Here is a 24,756-nt window from a genome sequence, read left to right on the forward strand (position 1 = left end):
GGCATCTTCTTCGCTATCTCAATCTGCTGTACCCTGTTTCTTGTTTTATGTTAAAGGCTCTGTTGCTATAAAGTTTCTAACTAGAAATTGTTAAAAACATCTTGTTTAATTTCCTGCAGTTGAAATACAGAGCTATAAAAACACAATGTAATTTCAGGTTTGGATTTTATTTTCAATACTGAGAACTAGAAACTTGGGTCTGAAATTTATTCCTTTGTAATGCAAACTTACCTCTGGAAAAACTGAGCAGCGAAAACCTTCAAATGTTGCTTTCTCTTTTTAATTTTGTGAAAAGAATGCCCAATTTATACTCAGTTGGCCTTCATAAAGGGAGGCATATTTGCCTCTGGCCTGTTGGTCTCATCAGTATTAGAATCTGCTGAATCCAGTAACTGTCTAGAACAGGCTTCATCTCTTGTGCAGTAAGCTGGCTTTCTACCCAAACTTCTTTAGTTTGCTTTTATTCTTTAAAAATGTAATCTCCTCAGCATATAATATTGTTACAAAAATCATACAGTTGTACTATTTCAATTGTCTACACATGTATGAGTTACACCTGGCTCTTCGCCTGCTAGGGGGAGGAGAGAAGTGATAAACTTTTGTTCTTTTTCTTAGGTTGTGCGCTTAGGTTGTATAAGCAGGTTCAAGTGTGTGTACATTCTTCTGCTGTTGAGATCTAACTGTTCAGCTGTGGATCATTCATGTGAAAGCCTTCTGCTGTGGCTGAGGAATATTTAACAATTAATGGAGGGTTTTGTTTTGTTTTGTTTTATTTTTTGAACTCTGTATCCATCTTCCCATAATAACCCCCCTGTCCTACTGCTGGTGATGGTAAAGTAGTTTAATTGCTGGCAATTGTAATGCTGACAGTTGTAATGCTGTTTGACTAGACCCACTTTAGATGTACTTGGAGGTGGTTATGGTTTAAAAAAAAAAAAAAATCCTAGAAGCTGTTTTAACATAGTGATAAGTTTTGAGAAGTATGCAGAGATGAAATTAAAGGCTGTGGACAAACTCTGCCATCTCTGTTTCTCTCCAGCTCTCTCTCTTGTTGTCAGCTCTGCAAGCTGTGGTTTGAAAGTACCTAATACTTGAAACATCACCTGGCTGTGGATACTGATACATCATGTAGCCTGAGAATGCTTACAGAAATCATTAAGTACTTGTTATATATTGGGAGGTAATAGGCCTCAATACTGATTGAGGAAAGATATCAAAGACATTTGGCAAGAAGATCCTCAAGAGTTGATTCAATTTGTTGATAGAATACTTCTATAATGAAATATAAAAACATAATTCTTTCATTAGCAAGTATACAGTTCTTAACTCAAAATATCTCCTTCATCAGAAAGTGTGGTGTGGTTGGTTTCTGTTTTTCCTGTCTAAATGCCAGAAAACAATGTAGCCAGAGTCCAAATTTCTTTTTCTAAACTTTGATCTATCGTTGTCCCAAACTTCACTTATGCTATTGCTGTGAATGGAGAAAAAGCGTATGTGGCTTCTGTTTCTTTTACACATCCTTTTTCATGCTGTGCTTCACTGGAATTTAATTGCTCTAGTGAAGCTAGAGTTCTGCAATATAATATGGAGGTGCTTCTGAAATGTCAGTCTGCAACATAATTGTGAGGGGAGTCTTACTGAGTCATTCCTGCTTCTGAAGATTTTTCAGTGCATCTTATCTTTTCTGTGTTTTAAATAAGAAATTTCAGGTTAGGAGTTGTACTTAACTTTGTATATTGTGCACAGCCAAACAAATAACAACCAAACAATAATAAACTGAAATCAGTAAGCAGTGGTGTTTGTTTTATCGATGGTCCAGCTGAAATGTATTCAAAACTTGTTAGAGTTGTCTTGCTCATAAGCAGTCTGGAATATGCTATATAAGTTGCAATATTTATCAAGTACATCATTTTAGTTTTCTGAAAAGTAGACTGACGTATTCCTATTCAAGTTTGGAACAAAAGCAATTGAGATGGTGCTGCAAGATTTTGGTATATGAAAAAGCATGTACATGTGTGGACATATTTAAAAAAAACAAAAAACAAAAAAAAAACAGGGGAGTGAATTTTAATTATAGACTTGAGTACCTGTCTGCTGTTAACCAAAAAAGACAGAAGATTTTCTGAAATTATTGTAATTATTTGAACACTAAAGATACTGCACTAGGTGACAACATTTAAGTTAGGATTCGGTGACAACGGGAACATCAAAAGTATTTATTTTTTTTTAAATCTGTTACTTCTGCCTACTTTGTACTTGTGCATTCATGTGACCTGGTTTTAATTTATCATTTGGTAAATATTTGCATAGTAATTCCTAAAGTGCTCTCCCACACATAAAGGGGTTGATGATAAATAGCTTTTAAGTGGCTTGATGTTAAACACAAACATGACTTGCAACCCTAAGGTAACATGCACATTAGTATAACTGTTCAATATTCATTTGGGAAGTGCTAGTGTATATTATACCAGGGAACTTGTTCATACTTTCCCTTAATATTAGGATGTTGTTACTGGAGCATACCTAAGGGGATATGCAAGTGCTGTAAGCGAATTTCTCCCTGGTTGTGCTATTAAGGTTTTTGGAAGAAAAGCTACAGATACGTTTATCCTAAATGACCCCATTAACATGAGAGCGTTTAGGAGCACAGATGTACTGCAAACATACTTGTGTGCTGCCCAGAGCTTCTAGGCTGCCATTACTGTTTTATGTTTTCAGGACACTCATTCTTTTGCTTTACAACACTGACTGTCTCCTTGAGTATGTGAACTTGCTGCCAGGAGGGGTAAGAAGCTGTTGGGAGGAATCATTCTAGACACTGTCACTCCTTGGAAGAGGACTTTTATCTTGAAGTAGGACTCCTCAATTAAAGAAGGAATCTTGTTTTTTGGAGGGGAAGGGCGGGGGGAAGGACAGGGACAGCGTGTCGTGCACATGCATGGAAGAATTACATACCACTTGAAATTCTGAGATGCTTTGAACAGCCTGGTGGTATTGGGATGAATTAAAACAAAAGTGAACTAAACAGAAATGTTTGTTCTGGAGCTATTTGGAAGTACAGTTATGCAGGTTAACAGAAAAGGACAAAAATATTTAAGACTGGACCATTTTGAATCAATATTGTGGCTTCAGTGGTTAGTGAATAAATAGTCTTCATCTGAATAGTTCAGAATCATTGCACACTGAAGTAAAGATGGGTGGTATAAATAGAGAAGATATTGCCTGTGATTTAGTTTAATACAGAGCTTTCACAAACTAYTGCGTACCTGTGTAAAGACTTCTTTTCATCCAAGAGAGCAGGAAACTACCAATGTAAATATTATTAGAGAGATGGAAGAACCAGTATAGGTAGGTGCGGGCTGGAGACTAGTTAACTTGTTAGTTGCTTTCTTCCCCTATTCCAGGTAGAACGCGGACACACCAGACTTCACGGTGGAATAACACTGTGATCTCCAGGAGGAGGCAGTGCTTAGCAGAAGCGGGCATGAAATATGTAAATTGGAAGAACTTATTTCCAAAAGAAATGTCCTTCTGAGAGTAATGAACTGTTCAAAATATTGAACTTTCCTGTGGAAGAAAGGGCAATTGGGCAAAACATTCAGAATCACAGCTAATTAATAGGTTCAAGATACAGTTTTGTTGGTACCTGGGAACTTAGGTCACCTCTCTATTTCTTAATTTGGACAATGTTTTTGGAGGCTGCAAACCTCTCTTCTTTTGCATGTGGTCCTTATTTCTTTGCTAGAATGGGCCCTCCTATAGGAGAAGGATTAAGGAGTCTGTTTCGGTGGTGGTGTTTTTTCTTTTTAAAGGTTCTAGTAGGTTTAACATGTTCAGTTCCTGGGGGTTTTGTGCCTTTTTTCCTTTTCCTCTCTCTCCTGTCCCTTTACAAACCAAAAGTTCCCACTTTTCTACAGTATGTAGATGTACAATATGAAAGTATATTTGCAGTAGTGGCTTCATGTGGCAGCTACCTGGATGTCTAAGGTTGTAAGGAGGCATTGGGTGACTTTCCAGGGTGTTTCCTTGCACTGATGTGGAGTTGCAAGCTGGGATCAACCTTCCCCATGTGTGACATAGCAACAGCCTACCACCTCTTAAGTGGATTCTAGCTTTCCTTCCAGTGATCAGAGAAATGGACCTTTCTGGTCTGGATGAAAGCACAGTAGAACTAGAAATACTGTCTTCCTCAAGTACTTCAACTCTGGTGATACAGGGTAACTTTTTGAAGAAGTACTATTTTGGAAATGCAAGGTCTCCTGCTTTAGTGCTTTACAGTATACAGAAATGTGATACTCYTTGTGATTGTCATATTGTATGCTTCAAAAAGAAACTTAAATAGACTGCTCCCAAACTCAAGGACACTTCCCCCCCCTCCCCCAGCCCAATTTAGGCTTCTCAGATGATGATAGTGATTCTGTCTTGGATGTGCCAGAGTTATTTTGAGACCTCTTCTACTCATTTTGAACTCTGAAAAATACTTTGTAAGGAGTAGGTGTGTATGCATGTGCACACACGTGTTCATTTTACTCCTTTTAGTGTCTAGCCTCTTCCCATCCTGTGGATAAAATGGTATTTGTTATTTGTGACTTAGGATATTCAGCTTTACATCTGCTGATATTTAATGGCTTGTTTTAAATAGCAAGTTTGCTAGAATTTCAAAGTTCTATTTATTGAAGATGTTTGGGCTCTTGGTGGGAGTAAAGAAGCACAGGAGAAATTGCTATATAGGTTTTATTTTTTTAATAGACGCTTTGTAGCTTGTGTATGGCAGTGTTTGGAGCTCATCCAAAGAACAAAAAATGTTTTCTGACTTTGAAATCTCTTTGTAATGAGTGAGTGATTTTTGCCAGTCAGATGAACTGTTGTTGCTTCTGTGACTGTGCACGGAATTTTCTCCATACAGGCTATCTACCAGTAGTTACTATTTTTTCATCAAACAGTCTCTAAAAAGCATTTTTTAATCTCTCTTTCTCTCTCTCTCCCCCTCCCCCCCTTCCTCTGCCTGGTGGTAGTTTTCTAACTTTTGGGGGATGAAGCTGTGGTTATTAGAAATATGGTTGTGAAACTAAGGTCTGAAACAGCAAATGTTCAGTGCTGTAGTCTCTGGTGGTTGTTCCTATCGGGAGTCCTTGAGATAAAAAGGTCGTAGGGGCTTCACTGTATGCCTATATCTGAGTTAGAAAGGGAGGGAGTAGGGGTGGGGGTAGTAGTTCCAAAAGAAGTAAGAGTATTTTTCCGCTAAGGAAACCATACGAATCCTGTTCTGCTTTAGTTCCTGTATTTTAGTGTGATTTCCCTTCTCTAAGTTGTGTGTACTGAAGTTCTGCTAAGTCTTCTTCTGAACATGTATTTCTAAATTAATGAGAAATCTAGTATAGGCTGCATTTGCTTCAAAGTATTGGTGAGAACTGACGTCTTCTGCTTTTTCAGACTGATTTAGAGACTTTGATGCTTTTGTTAGTGGCCATACCCAGAGAAAGTAAATTACTGTATTTGTCGTGGCCCAAAGTAATAGGAAGGCTGAGATTTCATGAAGCGTGATGCACGTAAGGGTAGCTGTTTGGCTTGGGCTTGTTTCCTGCCAACTTGCTGAATTCTTGTTCTTTGTTCTCTTTCAAAGACACATCTGAGTTGATGCAAACTGCTAGATCACAAATCGAAGTAAGCATTGGAAGCAAAACACTTCAGTCAGCTCGGTGGGGTTTTTTGGTCCCCCCCCCAACATTAGCTTTAATCTGTGTACAGGAGACTTATGAAATGATGTAATGTAACCAGTTATACAACTGGTTTTAATATATCTTGAGACAAAAAACGTTACCTGCTGAAGTTTGTCTAATTAACAGGAGTGGTTTTGCAGTCTGCTGTTCTGGTGTTATTAACTATGAATACCTTTTGTGACTGTATTTGTTTAAAGGTTCAGGAGGAACATCTGTAGCTACTGATGCATTCCAGTTTGAGAGAATCAGATTTTGTAAGTTTATTGGTAGGGTCAAGTGACGCTCTTTCACAACTCTTCTGTATTGAAGTAAATTGTATGATCTGAGTTAACATGCTTGCTTGTTGCACAGAAAGATATTTCCTCTTTGCCTTTTGATCTTAGAATTTTGTGAGTGTAGTATAAAATATCTAAACCGGGGGCTTTAAAAGAAAGCTTTGAGCTGTAGTTGTTAGCTGGATTTGATCGTTTTATAAAGATAAAACACGTTTGACTTTTGTTAAATTTTGTAATTTTGAATACTTGATACCTAGGATGAACAAACATTTGCTACTTGGCAAATGAGTGATTTCAGTGCAAAATTGAATAATTGTAGTTATTCAAGATAAAATAGACAGGTTAGAGATACTTTTATATGCTTAATTAGCTGATTGTCATTCAGCTCTACTGTACCTTACAAATACCTAACACTCAAACACAAGGCATTAAATTTTAATACCAAACTCATGGCATACAGCCAAACTGGGAGAGCATCTGGGCCAGAAGAAAGAGTATATTGGTGCTAGTGCATGCTAATTTCTGTAATAATATTCTGCAATTGAAAAAGGGTAAAACCATGCTGCTTTGGAGCTAATGGCAATAGAATTACTTTTACCAATGCAATATATGTTTTGCTGTTTAAAAATGGGAGAGGGGGAGATAAATACATTTCTCATGCAGATTAAATATTAATTTACATGGAAATTTTCTATTGCCCTACACATTAAAAATAGAAATAATATTTTTTATGGGCTTGAAGATGTTGTTAGCTATTAGGCTTATGTAATGAGACTATTTAAAAACATAATGGTGAAAAAAATCTTCCATGTTTTTATACTTATAACACTATGAACTAATATAACTTGTTGCTTAAAGGGAGGATGCTTAAAAAGCTTTCTACAGAGAATGCTTTAGTTATCCATTTTGTTTGGGAATCCTCTTTGAAGTGTCTGTACGGTTTCATGGCAATAGGCTTTGGGGCAGTGTTGGCATCATGGATGTAAGAAGGTTTTGTTAATAGAAGAACTAAAACTGAACTTTGAAAAAGAGATGGGTCAGAATAAGAAAAAAACTGTTAGAAAGCTCAACAACAGAGCTAGCAGCAGCACATGATGGGCTGACCTGTTGATAATGTCTTTTTTTTACTATTTTTATGATACAGCTGATAAAGAGGTCTAATCCAATTGGCCCACATTTATACCTACAATGGGATTACCCTGATTTGTCTGCTGTCTACATCCCTTGMTGGCCACAGTCATAGATTACCTATATGTAAATACGGAGTGGAATATCCCTAGTTTTCAGAACTTCATTACTTGGGGAGCATAACTAGAATCAGGAACTTGCTAGTCCAGGTAGTGTGCCTACTATGCTTCACTTGGCTTCTGAGACCTGTAACTAGACTGGCTGGGGAGCAAGCAGGGGGTGCTACACCTGTAACAGAATCACTGGGACTGCAGACAGCATCAGCTGTGTTCTTCTTTCTTTGTCTGTTTGTGAAACCTTTTTCAAGGCTCTGTGTGTGTGTGCCAATTTCTTGGGCCTTAATTTTAGCATCTTCTGGCCAGTGTCAATGGCATTTGATGGAGGTCATCTCACCTATGCATGCTTCTGTCTTTCAGCTGGCTGTAAATGTGCCAATCCAGTGCAACATTTACCAGTGCTGATACTACAGAGTGYTTAAACATGCTCCTGTGACTTAATGAGCTGACACGTGTTTGCTAAACCACAGTAGCTGGCCCTAAGAGGATAAACATTTATGTGTTATCTAAGGCTGTTCAAATATAGCTACATTTCATGTAGCCTGCCCCTGCTACAAGTTGTGTGTATGCGGTCAGCCTGTTGTTTGAAGGCAGTGGTTACGTGACTGGGTGTCTACTCTGATTTGTATTCTGTCTTGGGGAAAATTTGCTGTTAAGCAGCCCATTTTGAGCCCTTCTGTCTCAGGGTCAGTGGAGTGGGGGTTAAGCTCTCAGTTTCTGAAGTGGAGTAGTTAATATATGAGGAAATCATTATTATTAGAAAACTGACATGATCCCTGTTGTGTTGCATGCAGAACTGCACCAGAATTTGAGAGCATTAATTTGTAAAAATAAATTAGGGTTTATTTATCCATTTATTTTTGCCACTGTAGCCTCAGCTGCCTCTTCAGAGAAAGCAACTGGGTTAGATATATATGCCAGAAAGTGACAGGAGTGATGTGTGTCCATACGTATACGCATTCACGTGTGTGTGCTGATGATAACCCATGTTGTCCAACTATAAACTACTTCAAGAAGAAAAAAGCATTATTTCTCAGTTTCTGTATTAACTATCTTACTGAAGAATTGAACTGCGTAATAAGCCAATGTGAATGTACTTCTGTAAGATCACTTGCAGAGCGTCCTATTGGTAGGAACATGAAAGTGTCTTGGGGGGGGGAGTGTAGTTCTCATTTTCTGTATATGCTTTAAGTTTCAATGTTAGTGGCTTCAAGCTTCTGCCTCATGATTCAAGAGGGAAATGGGTGGGAAGGAGGTGGGATACAAAGCTGCTTCGGCTGGTTGAGCTAAAACCATACAAAATTAGTTTGAGATGTCTTGTGCCTGTCTTACAGGATCCAACTTATTGGGTAAATATCCACCACCTGGAGTATACAGATGGAGGAATCCTGGACCCTGATGATGTGCTGGCAGACGTTGTGGAAGACAAGGATAAGGTAGAGCTTGGATGAAAATACTACTTTTGCTTTTTGCTGTGTCTCTTCAAATAACTAATGCTACTTTCTCATTGCTTGGATCTCTGGCAGTTGAGGCAGATATTAAGATATTCTTAAATTAAACACATCTGCCTAGAGGTGCTATAGATCTCTTGTTTCTGGAGTAAAAATAAAAGCAAAGCATGAACAAAGTAATGAAGATTATCAGAGGAGCCTGGTAGTTGATTTAGAACTTAACCTTTTCAAGCAGTTTTGTGTTTCTTTTTATTGCTGTATGGAAATATAGTGACGAAGGAATTAGTTTTACAGGACTTTTCTTTTTATGCCATTCAAATATCTTTATAATCTCTTCCTCTGCATAGAGGTTTCTGAGGATCATTCAGTTACCATGGTTGAATATGTATAATAAAATAAATGGACAAAAAAACTTGCAGTGACAAAACCAGCTGCCCTAACTCTGTCATATTTCAGGAGGAGTTTCTGGATTTGCTGCTGAAGGCCTGAGTAGGCCAGGTACAAATTCCCCAAAGCTATGAGTGTCTAACTGAGAGTTCAAATATGTCCTTTTTGGGTAGGAAAATAGTAGATGCCTCTCTCTCTCTCTCTCTCTCTCCCTCTCTCTCTCTCTCTCTCTCTCTCTCTCTCTTTGTTTTTTTTGTTTTACAATTGTCAGAATAATTTAGTTTTGGGAAACTAATTGGTGACTTATTTCAGCATATAGAATAAAATCAGAGGAAACCATATGTAGTGACTTGAAAATGAAGACCCAAATGTGGGATATGCCTATGCTTTGACAAATGTTTTTTTTCTACTTAGTGCCTTATGTTCAGTGATGTTAAAAGTAATTTTGCGCACTGCAAGCAGAAATGCTGGAATTTTGCATGCTGTTGGTTATTTAATGACTTAATCTCCCTTCTACTTGTTTAATTGTATTACGAAGTGCAATGTTTTGCTTACGATAAATGTGATGGTGTTTCTTGGTGCCTTATAAAATTGTCTAAGGGGTACTTCAGTGTCATTCTGTTGTTGTCCATAGGGGAATTCTTTGAGCAATGAAGTTATATTTAATGTATGTTCTTTTTGTTCAACTTGTATTTCTTGCWTGTCCATATTTACTGAAAGTCTGTTTCAAACATCTTAAGACTTTTTTCTAATAGTGTTTGGAGGCTAAAGACTAGATTCTGAGGACTGATACCGCTATTTATTAAGAAGGCGGCCATGAACATATGGTACTATAAAATGAAATAATCAAAAGGAAGGGAAACGCATTATTAGTCTCACTGGTTAATAAAAATAAATATGCCTACCTAGGATTTCCTCTATTTAAAATACTAATACATGAACACTTACTCAAATAACGGTAGTTTGCAGAATATTTGATTATATCATCCAATTTTTACTTGTTAAAGCCTTACTAGTACTTTGAGTGTGTATCACTCTGAGAATGTGTTTCTAATGAAATTGCTAGTTTACACACAGTTGCAGGTTTAAGCATCTTCTGTTGTAGCAGTGCTAGGAAGGACTCTGGTAGTCTGAGGTTGCCTAGAGAGGGACCCCAGTGGAACTGGGTGTTATTCACAGACATGTTCTGAAGCAGTTTGGGAATACAACAAACTTTGTCTTCCCTTCCTGTGATGTCTCAATTACATGTGCCCCATACAAAGGAAATGCATGTAAGGGTGCTTGTAGGTGAGACACCACTGCCATCTTCTCTTTTTCAGCAGGCCCTGGTGAAACAGTGATAAGTAAGACTTACTGAGCCAGCTGCAGCGACAAATCTGTTTGTTCCTGATAAAACCAGGGGAGAATCTAGGAATCATGTTATGGGACTAGTTGGTAAAGGGCCAAGCAAACCTCTTTCATTTGGGGAGTGGAATTGGTCCACAGCCCCCTCACAGCACATATAGGAACTGTTGATACTACCTACCTGTGGGGGTTGGTATGATCAGATGACCAAGAACCAGCCATATAAAAGGGCTAATATTTTTAATAGTTTTATTTTGGCCTGTTAGCCCTTGAGCCTGGGCTGGTGTTAGTGCACATGGGGGATGTGGCCTAGGGGATCCTTAAGCTTTTCAAAAGGGGAGGACATAATGAGACCTGGTATCTAAGGTTCCCAAATGGATTAAAGAATACTTAGTACTTATATCTGTGCACTGATTCTCTTTGATTATGATTTTTCCATGTGGTAAATAAATAGGCTTTGTCCTTGCACCCTTGTTCTTGTCATCCTTTCCTATGTATCCCAGGCAGTAGTGCAGTCYCTCATGAAATCAATTACTCTGTCCTAAAAGAAATGTTGCACTTAACCTCAGCGCCTTTAAACMAAAGTGCACTTGACATTGCTGACCATCAAGGCCTGTTTTAGTGGCAGAGGAAAGTAGCTGGTCTTTTTATTTTTTAAGCCTTAATCTGCTCTAGAGCATGATTTGATAGCAGTAAACTAGCACAGTTTGCAAATGAAAATGTGCATGGTAACCTATTGAAATTCTTTCTCTGTGATAACAAAACAGTGAATCAAGGAGAACTATTGGACGTGATCTGTTTGGATTTGCAAAAGCTTTTGACAGTCCTTAACAATAGACAGTTAAGGAGGCACAAGTGCTCGTGAGATTAGCAGCAAAATGCTGTCATAGATGAGTGAATGATTGAGGGATAACAAAAAGAAGGAATAAACGGACAGATTTCAAATGTGTAATGGTGGCGGTTGGATGCCTAATGTGCATTACTAGGAGTGGCAGTGTGTTAAGACTCCAGATGTGTTGACTTAGTGGTTTCCTCTGGAACTCAGAATTATTCAGACAAAGCTCACTGAATGGGCAGTACAGTGGTAGATAAAATTCATTGCTGTCAACTGCACGGATATGCATGTTGGAGAGGCCGACTTGACCTGCTTGTGTACAAAACAGTCCTCAATTAGTATCATGTGTGCTTGGTAACATGCGTCATATGAAAATGCTTGGGAAATTCTTTACTTGGAATTCTTTATTCCCCCTCTCTGCTGAGCCTGTGTGCTGTCACCCCCCCGCCCCCCAAGAGTAATCTGTGGCACCAAGTGGATGTCAAAGCTGGAGTGAATAGTTTGTCATCGGTTTTCACTCAGTTATCTAGTGAGTAATTTGTGTCCTGATTGTTCTGAATGATAGGTGTAATTCAAAAGCCCAAATTTTGCCACTTGAATAAAAATATTATTTAAATTGTTTGTGTGTGTGTTTTTATATATATACTAAAGCTATAAATGGAGTCGTCTTTATAAGCTGTTCTTAACAGATCTTTCTCTTGAAATGATTTTTTTTCTTTGAGAAAAGAATTGCCAAAAGAAAATTCCTATGTTGTTTGGAGGGGGGAAAAAAAAAGTACAAAATGTTTGCCCCGCATATTGTGTACATTTGGCCTGTTTGGCATATGTCTTAACTATGTAAACTTTATGTAGTACCTATATAGTTTTCTGATTTTATTTATTTTTTTAATATAGAATGATATTTTCAAATATTCAAGTCTTTAATTCTCTTTCCAATCAAATGCAAGGCATCTACTGACTTCTGCAATGCTTGCCTCTTCTCTGGTTTAAGGGTTTCCGCAAAGGTGGTGGTTTAGCCTGGTGATAGTAATATTTCTGGAGTTCCCTCTATAGCTAACTGAGAGACACATTCCTTTAGAGAGTATTTCACAGCAAAAACCTGGTTCACATTGGGATTATAAAGCCTCTTTAATCAGGCCAAATGTGCGGTTGCGCCCCTTCCTTCCCAGCAGTGTCCTGGGCCATGTGTTGCTGCCCCTTGTCTTTTGCTTGTTGAATTCAAGTGGAGTTGAGGCTGTAGCTGAAAACTAACCTCCCTTTCCTTCAGTTCCCTAGGGTGGCTTTATAGGCTGTTACATGAGTGTTAGCACCAGTACAAAGATGGGAACGGAAACAAGTTGGGAATGAATAGTAGGGCATGGCTGTTCCTTCTGGTAACAAGTAGGCTAGTACCAAATTAAGTACCTTCTTTTGTGCCAACTTCTTTAAAGATATGTGAGCAGATGTTCTATCTCGCCACTCTTGCAATGGGGAGGGCCCCCTCCCTTGCCTTTGCATGGGTTTCTTTCCATTTACAAAGTGCTGTTTCTGGCATTACTGTATCCCCTCTCCTTATGGAGGAGCGAATTGCTAGGATACAGTTCAGTTACCCATAAAATGGTAACCTCTGTTGTCACTTAGGGTTACAATACTTGTTATTGGCGATAGGGCATGGGTCAGAATCTGGCTTAATATAATACTCAGGTGAGTTGGCAGGGTACAATAAAAGAAAGAAGGCAAAACAAGCAACAAAACAGTAACGTACAGAGCCGAAGTGCTCTGAGAGACTAAAAAGATGTAATGAAGTTACGCATTAATTGAGATAATCCATTTATGTTAAAACTTTCTCAGGTCACAGGATTTTTGAGGAGTGGAAGGCAAAGGGTGCATGAATGTGATTGGCACTAGGCTGATACTGAAATATCAGCATGCCAATGTGGTCTTAGAAATATCTTTACTTGGACTTTTTCTTTGTTAAATATATTTGACTTCTAGGTATGTTTTCAATAGGAGCAGAAGCTTTTGAAGGACACAGAACAACAAATACTGGAACAATGACATTCAGTTTAAAGATTTATAGGAATTGTAACTGTCAGTTAAATATTTCTAATGATGAAATCAAGTAAATGCTATAAGTGTAGTTCAGACAATTATTTTAGCTAAGTATTTAATGAAATATTAAATAGCAAAATCAATGGATTCTTAGTTCAGTACCAGCAGAAATGCAATATTGAGAAAACATGTCTCCTGGAAGGTCTCCAAAATGCTAGCAAAATCATCTGCTGACTATTGAAATTGGCTATTGGGCCCATGTGTGCTACTGTTAGGAAGCTGAAGGTCTGACTGAAGTTGTTTTTGTAGAGGATGTGAGATAATTCCCTTAAACCTTACTTCTGAGAGGGTTGTTTGAAAGTGACTTCCGTTTCAGTGAAGAGTTAAAGCAAGAAGTATTGTGAATGTGTGACTGGTCTGAAGCAGTTGTTTCAGCATGTAACTACAAAAAAAGCATAGATTCAAAAGCAAAGCATCAAGACTGTTGTAATTATACAAGGAAAATGTCTCTTCAAATACCTGATAGACTTGTTTTCTTTTAGCAGATTTTGAACTTTTCCATTATTTTCAGGTAGGTTTAGTCACTGGAAATGCTGGATGGATGTGGTTCTTGTATAACAGTTACTTTGTGGCCTGAGTTTGACTCTGTAGACCTTCAGAGTTGTCATTCCAGCTGTGAAGGTGACTGCACACTTCAAGGTGCTGTGTTTATTTAAATTTAGATATATGGAAGTCAGTCAACCTTTGAAAAGTTTGTCTTCCTTCCACCGGTTGATTCCTCTTGAAATGGAAAAAGAAATCAGAAGTAAAATAACTTTTATGTAAGTGGAGAAGGTGTGGCTGAATAGCATCTTAGGTGATGAAGGAAATGAATGGTAAAATAAAGTCAAATAACAAGGAAATAAGCAGGAGTATCTCAATTGTTTTTTAAAAAAAGGGGGGGCTGTGGAGGGTATGAACTGAGGGTATTTTTCTTTAAGGGAATTACAGCAGCACTGCTAACATTGCTATTTTAAAACCTTTCACTGAGAGTCAGTGGCAGAAGCCTTGATGTTGGCTTGTTTGTATTTGCTTCAAATGGGTTAGTAGAGCCTGAAAATGTCACACACGACAGATTTTTTTTTTTTGTCTTCTGATCTGATGCCCAAATATATGATATATGCAAGTAATACATACTTCATATTGAAATTCACTTCAAACTAGACTTCCGTGTAATTGAGCTTTCTAGTATTTTCTCTAGGGTTTTGTAACTTTCTGGTAACTAGAATACAAATGGAGTTTGTTTTTCCTATACAAGATTAATATACTTTTGTTTGACACAAACTGAAGAATAAAAAGGTGAGTTGTGTAGGACTTAATTACAGCAGAGAATTTTTACCTGTTGAAGTATGTGCTCTAGTATTTAAGTTGGCTGTTTTATGAGTTGTTACCTAACTTTTCCCAGGAGAAGTTTAAAAGAAAAAGGGGAAGAAGATCCCTTTGATCTAAAGAATAAATATTAAAGAAGTGTATAGTAGCATAGAAAGCGACTTAAAGATCTTAGTTTCTTTTAATCTGGAGGTAACATTTTAAGTGTGAAATGTCCACAGAGTAGTCTGGATGCCCTTTGTCTTTAATAAAACCTGCACCAAAGAATATATGCATTTAAAAAAAACAAGTGGTATGACTCTTTCTTTATAAGGTGGTAAATGTTGTTCTGGACTAGATTTTTTGGTGCACAATGTTTTATTATGACGTTTAATTGGTTGAATGTTATAGCCAAGTCATTTGCTTTCACTGCTGCTTTCACTGACTTAGAGCCGTTGTGGTAAATATGCGCTTCAAACTTCCATAGCGTGCTGAGCGCCTCTGCCAGCGTCCTGGTTATACTTCTTAAAGTTTGACGGCCTTATCGGAGAGGCCTTGTTCTCCTGAGGCAGCCAAGTCTTATGCTTCTTTCTGTGGTCCTACGGAGATAATACAGGGAGATCAAAAGCCTGGTATGTTCACGGTGGGGAAAAATGAAGTTGCAGAAATTCGGCAAAACTGATATGAAAGGGTTTTTGTTCTTCATTTTGATTTTAATGTTTTTTTTCCCCCCTAAGTGTAATTTTGAGGCTGTGGATAATATCTCTGCTTGAATATGTGTAGGTATTTGTCTATGTGACTTAGTGCTTCTGATCCTGCATTCATATTTTGCATGCTTTTAAAAATGAGATCCTATAGCTCAGAGGAAAATGATCTTAAAATGTGTTTAACATTGTATAATTAATAGTTCATTCATCTGTCAAACCCTATAGAAGTTGAAATCAAAGTGGACTTAATTTTTTTATTCTCTGCGTATTTTAGCTACAGCCTCCAAAGCTATGGTGCACTGGTCTTAGCTTTGGTACATTTGAAGTATTTTGTTTTTTTTCTTACATAAATAATTTGTAATGTGATCTTTCAATTGTAGCTTCTCACAGTAAAAGTTATTGGGCTGTGAAATTATTACTGTTGCCAGTATTTTGTTTACTTAAGTATCCTTAGCTAGTTCTGGATGATGAAGACATAAATACAAAATGTTACTCTGACTAAAACTTCCATGCAACTTCTGGTCTATCAAGAGAGCCAGAGTGTAAATAGCCTGCAGGTATCTGGTAATTAAGCACCTTATATCTACATGGAAGGGAAGTATCAGAAAGGGTGTATCTTAAAAATTACCATCATCTTATTCATTATACCTTTAAAATTTCATCTGGAGAAGAACTGTGAGACAGGAAAATCCCAGAGCAGGATGGAGTACCTGGCTGTTTGCACGGACTGCCATGATGGTTTTTTCCCCCCATCTTGAGCCACAGGCTTTTTGACTTACTGGATTTGTTCAAAAGCACCTTGCCAATCCTTCCTGGAAACCAACTGAGTTTATCTAGGCTTTATATTAAACAACAGCAAAAAAGATAAATTGGGGCTGGGAGGGTGTGGTGGGAGGAGGATTCTTTTGGGAAAAAGCTGTAGGCTTTGAATTTGCTGACCTTTGGATGAACTAAGGCAGAGTTTTGTTTTTCCTATTGATGAAATGGTTTGCCAGCCAGTCAAGCTGCTGCCTTTTTTTAAAAATATAATGTTTTCACACTTTCTAGGAGGGAAAGGTTTTATGCCATTTTGAGCCAATGCCTGTTTAGGAAGCAGATGTCTGATTTCACTCTTGTGTAGTAGGGTATGCTGTGAGCCACCATATATATGTAATGATATTTTGGTAGGAGTTGGTCTGTTTATTTTTGAAGTGGGATCTGAACTGTGAGTACTAGAGGGAGAAAATAAATCACCATCATTAGTACTTACTAAGCAACACTTTATTTCAGTACTGCAGTTTCTTTTAGAATATAGATTATGAAGCTTTGCATTTTTATGAAATTTGTTTTAATTTCTTGCTGCTGAGGTCCCATGCATTATTCAAGATTATAAAATGATTTGAGTTTCAGAAGCGTTTGGATTTGCTGATGAGGATTTCAAGCTGTGTAATTATGAAACTGTATCCACATAGGTTGGAAGTTCAGAACTCATTAGCTTAATCATTAAAATAACCATTTTTTTAAGTGTGGTATTACATTCCGGGGTGTGCAATTACACTATCATGTGCTCCTGGTTACTGGAAACATTCCTGTAATAAACTTCAGGTCTAGCATGTGCTTCAAGATCATAGCTTTAAGAACAGACACCTGGTCAAATGTTACTTAGCTTTTTAAAGAAAATTCAGTTTTAAAGATTTAAAGCCATAACACAGTGCCTTTATGCATAAATTAACCTATGTATCCTAGAAATTTCTAAGCTTTTACATATTTAATGCTGTATAATGTCATTTTTCTTAAAATAGATATTGTCGTGGAACATATTACAAAGGTTACTTATTTCAATTTTACCAGCTTTGAAAGCAAACTTAGCTATAAAGATTCTTATCATACGGACACCAAAATTTTATTTTTCCAGGTTAAGGTTGTGTTCTGTAACATTCAGCACAGAGATGAAGTTAACTGTGAACCTTCTCTGAAATGTTTTTCCATGGAAAATAAATAATAGCATATTTGTCACAAAACTAAAAGCTCTGGTGCTTACAAATGTTGAAAGTGCGAAAGTGGATCTAGGGACTAATAATGCTTATATCAGCTAATGTATTCTAAAACTAAAAGACCTTAAGAATAGGTTTGTGGAGTTAAAAATCCTTTGTATTTAAGACACGCCAATTTGAAACAAAACCTGTGCTTTTTTGATTGACTTTTCTACTGGTCTTCCATTACCTTATTTGTGTTTTGTCTTTTTTTTTAAAATGAATATTCAAATATAGCAGGGAGAAGCTTTGGGACCTGGGTCACTCGCTGCTTGGAAAGGTTTTCAACATTTGTCTCAACCTGAAAATGCATGTTGTCACCTGACCACTAAGTACAGTAGCTTCTTGGTGGTACAACAGCTGAAGTTATTAGAGCTTCTGTGCCTCAAACAGTGAGAGCGACAGAGGGAGGAAGGCAGTTAGTCTTAAGTGCAGCTGTTTGTAAATGGTGGGTTGAATGAACATCCAAATGTTGTGGCAGAGGAGCTTAATATTGGGTAGCGAGAACCTGGTGGGAGATGCTTCTGCCTTCTTAAGCATTTTCCTTAGTGTCAGAAATATTTGGAATCTTTTAAACCCATGTTGATGTTTAAAAGTGAGCGCATGTAAACACATGCATGTCGATGTTTACAAACGAGTGATAAATGTTGTGGAAAAAAATGTAACCTTGTTATGGAAAGATCTTTTAGTGTGTCGTCTTGCTGTAAAATAAGTATTAAAAACAAATTCTTCCAGATAAATAGTGGTTTTGTCTGTAATATGCCTCTGATTTATTACTTTCCTTATCTTTTTTAGCTTGCAAATGGCTTGAGGCAGGGCGCTTTGTTCTGCTTTTCAATTAGGGCTCCAAAGACTACTGCAATACAGAGAATAATAAATTCGTACTGTAGTACACTTTGTGTAAGTGTTGTCCTAAGCTTCACAGTAGTGAAGGAGGTGGAGTTTTGTATTAGTACTTCGTTCCTTTTTCAGAAACAACTTGTCTCCTGGCCTAAGGAATTGGAGTGCAGCTCTTTCTTGTTTTGGGCAACTGCTTCAGTGTCATAAGCTTGATACATATGCTCCTCCTATGTAATATTCTGTTCTTTTAATTCCTGTGAAACTATTTCAGAAAGTTAATGCAACTTCTGTGAAGTTTTGAAATGCTAGTAGAAATCTCACTTATGTTTCAGCAGTTGCTGGCAATTTAGGATTTGTGCTTTGGCGCTTTCCTGTTGTAATGGAAATACACTGCTGATGGCCTAATAGTATTGTGAAAGCAAATTCCTCCTGAGAGGGCAAAAAAAGCAATCTTGTGTTCAGGTTTGAGACATCATCCCTTAAATTTATTTAAGGCAACGGTAGCATGCATGAGTGAAGAAAATGGCATATGAGTTTCCATAAAAATGCATACAAAACCCTTGTGTACCAACTTCCTGGAATACACAATATTGATCCTAATAGGAAGCTCACCTTGATTTGGTGTCTTACAAAAGGTTGGAAAGGGTGGTGGCCCCCATATTTCAACCTGAGGAGACAACTTTTAGCTGAAGTATGTGTTTTCACATTTGCAGCCAGAAAAGTTGCTTGCTTGTCTAAACATCCATCCTTACTTGGTAGACGAAGTAAGGCTGAGTTGAGTTGGTACCTGCCTTGGGGGGAGGAAGAGTGTGTGGGAAGGGGGTCGGGGCAAGGCAGACATGGTCCTTCCCTATGCTGGGCATGGGTGGCATGCAGCAGTGGGTCACACAAAGTCTGTTAGCTTATAAGCACGTGCACAGACAGGTGAGCATAATTCATCCTTTTGGGAGCTCAGAAGTGCCTTCTGTGAAGGAATAGGTGGCTAACGCTGCTCATAGCCCTCTCTCATGAGGTTCCTCTTACCCCCTTCGCACAGTGACCTCTCTTTTTTTCCCCCCATTAATTAATAATAGTTAGGAACTTTGTGTAGCTGAGGATACTTTTCAAAGAGCTTTATTTAACTTCCATGGTAGTTTAAGATACAAATGGAAATGTAAAATGCAAAAATTAACCTTTTAGGAATATTATTTAACATCAAATAGACCGATTGACTAAAATACTACCACTAGTCAACTACTTCTTGAATATTTGAAAGCAACAGGGATTAGCAGGAGCTTTTTTATATAATCTTTGATCTTAGCTCTTCATTTTTGGTTCTGTTTTAACACTATTCAATATGTTAAATGGTAAATTAACTTGTACTAGACTAAGAAGTAGTGTTTTCTTGCAGAAAGTCCACTTACTCTGTAACTCCATGTAATGAAATGAGACAGCAGAATTCTAATCTCTTGGGACAGGAATCTGATGTTGGTTCCACTTTCTTCAAATCTTGAGTGGAATTAGTAGTAGTGTACTCTCTTAAATCTGCAGTGCTACATAAAATTGCATTTGACTCGATTTAAGATCTAATAGGTCGTTCTTGATATTCAGTTGTGACATTGCCACAAAATAGAGTGCTTAAATATGAAGTTAGGGTTAGGCTTAAAGGTTTTCTTTCTTCCTTAGATTTTGTTTTTGGGCTTTTTGGTAGTTTAATGTTTGTTAAAATCATGAAGTAATGTACATGCACACTGCAAAAGTTTCTCCTGCATTTCGGTACCCTGACAATCAGGGCCTCAATTACTTATTGCTTGCTGAGCAGGTTAACTTTGTCCCAATCCTACTGCATGTTTGAAATAATTCTTCAAATGAATTCAGATTTCGAGTAGATGGACTTGTTTTCCAGCCTCCTTTGGAATTTGTTTGGAAACTTTTATTATTCTTTTTTCRGTATTTTACTTTGCTTCTTCTGAAGAACATGCCATTTTTTTCCTTACTGCTACTTTTGAATAAAAAAAATCAGGAAACTGTCACTAGTGACAGCATTTGATCAGCGAAGTGATTTAGGTTATAATCTCAGTTACCTTGTTGTGTAGTTTGAAATTATTGGTATGCCTCTCTTCAGTATTAACATTTTACAGTTTTTCATTCTGTTGTCATTCTGCAAAGATGGCATTAATAAAAAGAATTAAATTACAGTAATTCAAATACTTGAGGGGTTTTTGCTTTCTTTTTCTTCAAAGACAGATGGAACAGTTGTTCAGCAACATCGGTATAATTTCTTACATTCACAATTATGCAATTGAGAACCAAGGTACAATGCTGCTTCTCTGTTAAAGTTCCACTAATTAGTTACAGGAAAAATAAGCCCCACCCCATATGCATTCAGGAAAATATAGCAAGAAATGACATCTAGGAATAAGTATTTTAGCTGGAAAATATGAAATAAAGTTGTAACATTCCAAACGTTCTGACATGAGAATGCATTTGTTGGGCTGCTGTCTTTTAGAAGACCTTGACTGAACCCGTTCTATGCTTTCTCCAATATGTACCATTTCCTTGGTTTTCTCTTGTTTTTTATTCTGATAAAGCTGTTAGAGTTGTTTTCTTCCTGTTGTACTAATAGTCCAACTCTTTCCCCAAAATTCCCTTCAGACACTTAATGACATCCTTGTTTTTTAAAGACTTCTTCCTTGTTTGGAGGTAAGCTGTAATCAAGGTACCTCAGAGTGGCACCTGTGGGAGAATAACTCACAATATGGAGAGGAAGATGAGTGATACAGGAATTGATTTATGACCAGTCTAGCTCATTAGCCATTTTTCAATAGTAGGTACTGTAGATGCTTTTGGGGAGACTTGCATCCTGAAGTGTAAAAAAGCTATATTATCTTTGTGTTTGTGTGGCAAATCTCATTTACTACAGAAGGATGCCTGACACTTTGTTAGGTTCACTTTCTCTGGTTAGTGGGTAATGTTTCTTACTGTATTTGCACCTCTCTGAATGCCTGCCTTTTCCCCTGTTGGGATTCATCTCATTCCCAAACACTTGCTTCCTAGTGGAAGAATTGTCCGTTCATGTAACAGAGGGTAGTTAATTGAAAAAAGGGGAGTGGAAGATGTTTTCCTCAGGTTTGAATGGTTTGGAGCCTCCAAGACTTCATTGCTTTATCTGAAAAAAGAGACATTCATTTCCAAATCTGAATGATCTTCAGAAAGTGAGATGCTTGAATCCAAAGGATGACTGAAACTTAGCTGGTATTGGGACCGTTTGGGAAGCGTGTGGGAGAGGTGGTGCGAGGTGCAAAGAGATTTCGAAAAGTTGCGAGAGAGTGCCCTTGCCATTGCCTGTGCCAAGGGCAGGGGCTGCTGTGGAGAAGGAAGCATCGTCTGCCAGCAGCAGAAGCAGCTGGTGCAGTAGCTGATGGCCTGGCCTGAGTCTTTCCAGCTCTGTGCTGGGTATGTGGAGGAAGGCTAGGATGTGCACTGCAAGTGGAATTACCAACTTTACTGCTCTCTGCTGTTACCTTAGGTCAGGCTCTGTGGCTAGAGGGCAGCTGCAGCCAAGAAAGGCAGCTTTGCCTGAGCAATTCCCTCGTACTGCGCCTTCCTCTAGAGGGAATGCTAGATGGAGGAAATGGTGAAGTCTTAGAGACTGTATTTATGTTCTTCAGTCCAAAGCTCTTCAGTCACTTTTAGCCTGAGTTTCTGTGCCAGAACAAAGTGTAGGATAAAAATCTTGGTAAAGACCATGCTTGATAACTATATATGTCATTGAATTTTGGAAGAAAAAGCAACTTTTGCTTTCCATATGTTTAAAATACACTCATCTTACATAATAACTGTGTTTTTTATCAGGTGCTAATAATTGGTGGATTTGGTTAAGTTAATGCTGCCATTTCTAACTGTTATGATTCTTTTCATAAAGCATGATGGTGATGAGTTATGTCATGTGCCAGATGGAGTTTTTAAGAGTACAATAATGAAGCTACTGAAGATCTTTAAATATATGTAGAGGTTTATATAAGAGTATAGACGCTTGTGTTGTGCAGATACAGTATTCTAGATAGAGAAATTAAATACTACATGAAGTTGAAATATGATAGAATCCTATCAAATATTGAAGCTGTAACTTTTACATTTCTGTATGTTAATGCGTTACTAAAAATCTATGAACATTTGCCCCTTTTCTTCTCTTGTATTTCATTTTAGGAGTATTTTCTTGGGAATAGCACAATATTTCTGTATCCTGTCAGCAGGTACTTGTGATTTGTAGCTGATGAATGGTATGTAATGATTTAAATGGTATGTAATGATTTGATTCGTCTCTGACAATAGGAATTAAAGTGAATGTAAGTGGTGCATCCTTACCTTCCCAGTGTAGTTGTGATACTTGGAGTAATATTTCATACCAGTTGACTTGTTACACATATTCAGAGAGATTTTGTTTGGCTTGAGTATGGATATAAAGCTAAAGTAATCTTTACCTGGTGTTTGTATTCTGAAGATGCATGTGATAAATGATGTCTACTTGTGTATAGCTTAAAGGAATGCACAGTAGTAGAGCAAATGAAAGAGGAATGTCTTTCGCAAACAATATATGGCAAAGCATAATGCTAAAAAATTATTTTTTTAATTAATGGTGATAACACATACTTCAGCTTGCTTGGAGGCCTCATTTCATGATGCTTTTTCTGTTGCATGTTGTTGAAAAATTTAACCTAAGACAAATAAGTAATAGTCAAAACTTGAGGTGAATATGCATGAAGAGCTAGTCAACTAAGTATGCAGATGTGCATTATGTGGCTTCCTAGAAAAGCATAAATGCAGTACATGGCTTTACACCACTGTTTTTGCAAAAGTTGAACTCTTTCATACTGTGTATGACTTCATACTAATTAAAAGTAGTTATAAATCTATATATTTGCTACCAATCTCCTGCTTTTAACGAAACAATTTCATTTGCCCTCTTTGCTTTTTTGTTGTTGTTTTTTTAATAAAATAGGAACTAGCTTTTTGATGAACTGAAGTTCTACTCTTTTATGATTATTATTATTTTTCTTTAGCAGGCTATTGTAATTAGGGTGTGTTTAAAGGAGTACACCATTTCTAGTGAATTTGTATCTTTAAGTTATAATTCTGAAGAGGATAATAAAATACACTATGGTAGCTCATGCAATCAAGTTAATGCAATTAGGTTGCTAATGATTTTGTTGGAAGATCCTCCATTACAGAAGATGACTTGCTCTACTTTTCCTGAAGAATTGTCCTCATTTGCTGTTGACTGAGGTCCTAAGCTTAAACTACCCGGTTTAGTTTGACCCAGGTCATATCAGTAGTGCTTTCAAGTTATGATTGCTTGCTTTCCTGGGACTACACGAAGATTACTGACTGATAAGGAATCAAAGAACTGAGTTTCAGAATACTGAGGTTTTCCTGATCTTGATGTTTTACATCTTTAAAATCTAAGGAGTCTTTCATATGGTGCAAATGCATTTTGTATTAACACTTCTGAAAATTTTCTTACATGACATGTTACTTCTTACATCGTTTTATGTTCAGCCTACAAGGAAGGTTTCCCAAATTTTCATTTATATCTAATATTTACCCCATGGCAATCAGAGCTGTAAGGAAAAACTGTTTGATGAGGAAGCTCCTGTAGCCCAGTCTGGAGTAACGTTAACGAGAGGAACAAACAATGCAGCCGCAGGAACCAGGTGCCTCAAGATACATTGCGGTACCTTGGAGACGTTGAAGCCAAACTTTTAAAGTAGGTAGGAAATGTATTATGTGAGGAGCTTTGATCACCATGTGTAGTGTACATAGTTTCAAGATATCAGATCTATATGAAGTTAAAATTACCTACTGGTTTCATTTATAATCCTTGTATAAAACTGTAGAGTGGGTTTTTTGGTTTTTGTTTTTTTTTGTTTTCTTTCCTCCCCCTCAAAACTGGCTATAGTGATTGTGATGAATAATGAATAGAGCGAAAGGCTTTTCTTTCTTTTTCTTTTGCCTTAAGATGACAGCTTCTATTTTACCTCAGTGGTATTTAAGATCATATAGCTTTTTTCCTCAAAATCAGTTTTGTTGACTGACATGAGTAGAGTGGAAAGTGCTCCTTTCCGATACGACCTAAAAGGAAAATCTGGATTCCCGTTTCTCTTACCTGGGCAGGAGGAGTGATTATTTTGAGTACAGTCCATAGGTACCTGTTTTTCCTCCAATTTCTATTTTGGAGTGTACTGTGGATGTGTGGGGTTTTTTGTTTTTTTCTGTTTTTCTTTCTCCCTCTGTCTCTGTTTTACTGAATGAGAGAAACAAATGAAGATTTTTCTGTGACTTTTCTTTTACAAAAGCAGTATTTATCAGTGGAAGAGTGTTGACACACTGTCAATCACGATGGCAATTATCATATTTGACATGCCTTTTCCTTCTACTCCATCTCTTAACTCAGAAGCACTGCATTACTGAAGAATAGCATGGAATGGATCTGAGCAAGGAAGCTAAACCTCCTCCATCCTGTGTAAAGACAGTTTCTTTCATAAATTTTGTTAGAAGGAGCTAGTGCTTGTGTGTTTTATCTC

General features: G+C 37.4%; 1 protein-coding gene across 1 annotated transcript in view; it reads left to right on the forward strand.

Moving 5' to 3' along the window:
* Positions 1-6,971: 6,971 nt before the first annotated feature.
* The window catches only part of PARD3B (par-3 family cell polarity regulator beta), a 411,041-nt gene continuing 393,256 nt past the window's right edge, over positions 6,972-24,756 (forward strand). Inside the window, exons 1-2 of the mRNA XM_026088114.1 lie at positions 6,972-6,977; positions 8,574-8,675. Coding sequence (XP_025943899.1) covers positions 6,972-6,977; positions 8,574-8,675 — 108 coding nt within the window. The remainder of the gene's footprint in view (positions 6,978-8,573; positions 8,676-24,756) is intronic.

This window comes from Apteryx rowi, unplaced genomic scaffold, assembly GCF_003343035.1.
Source record: "Apteryx rowi isolate R43461 unplaced genomic scaffold, aptRow1 scaffold_12, whole genome shotgun sequence".
In the NCBI taxonomy this organism is placed as follows: domain Eukaryota; kingdom Metazoa; phylum Chordata; class Aves; order Apterygiformes; family Apterygidae; genus Apteryx; species Apteryx rowi.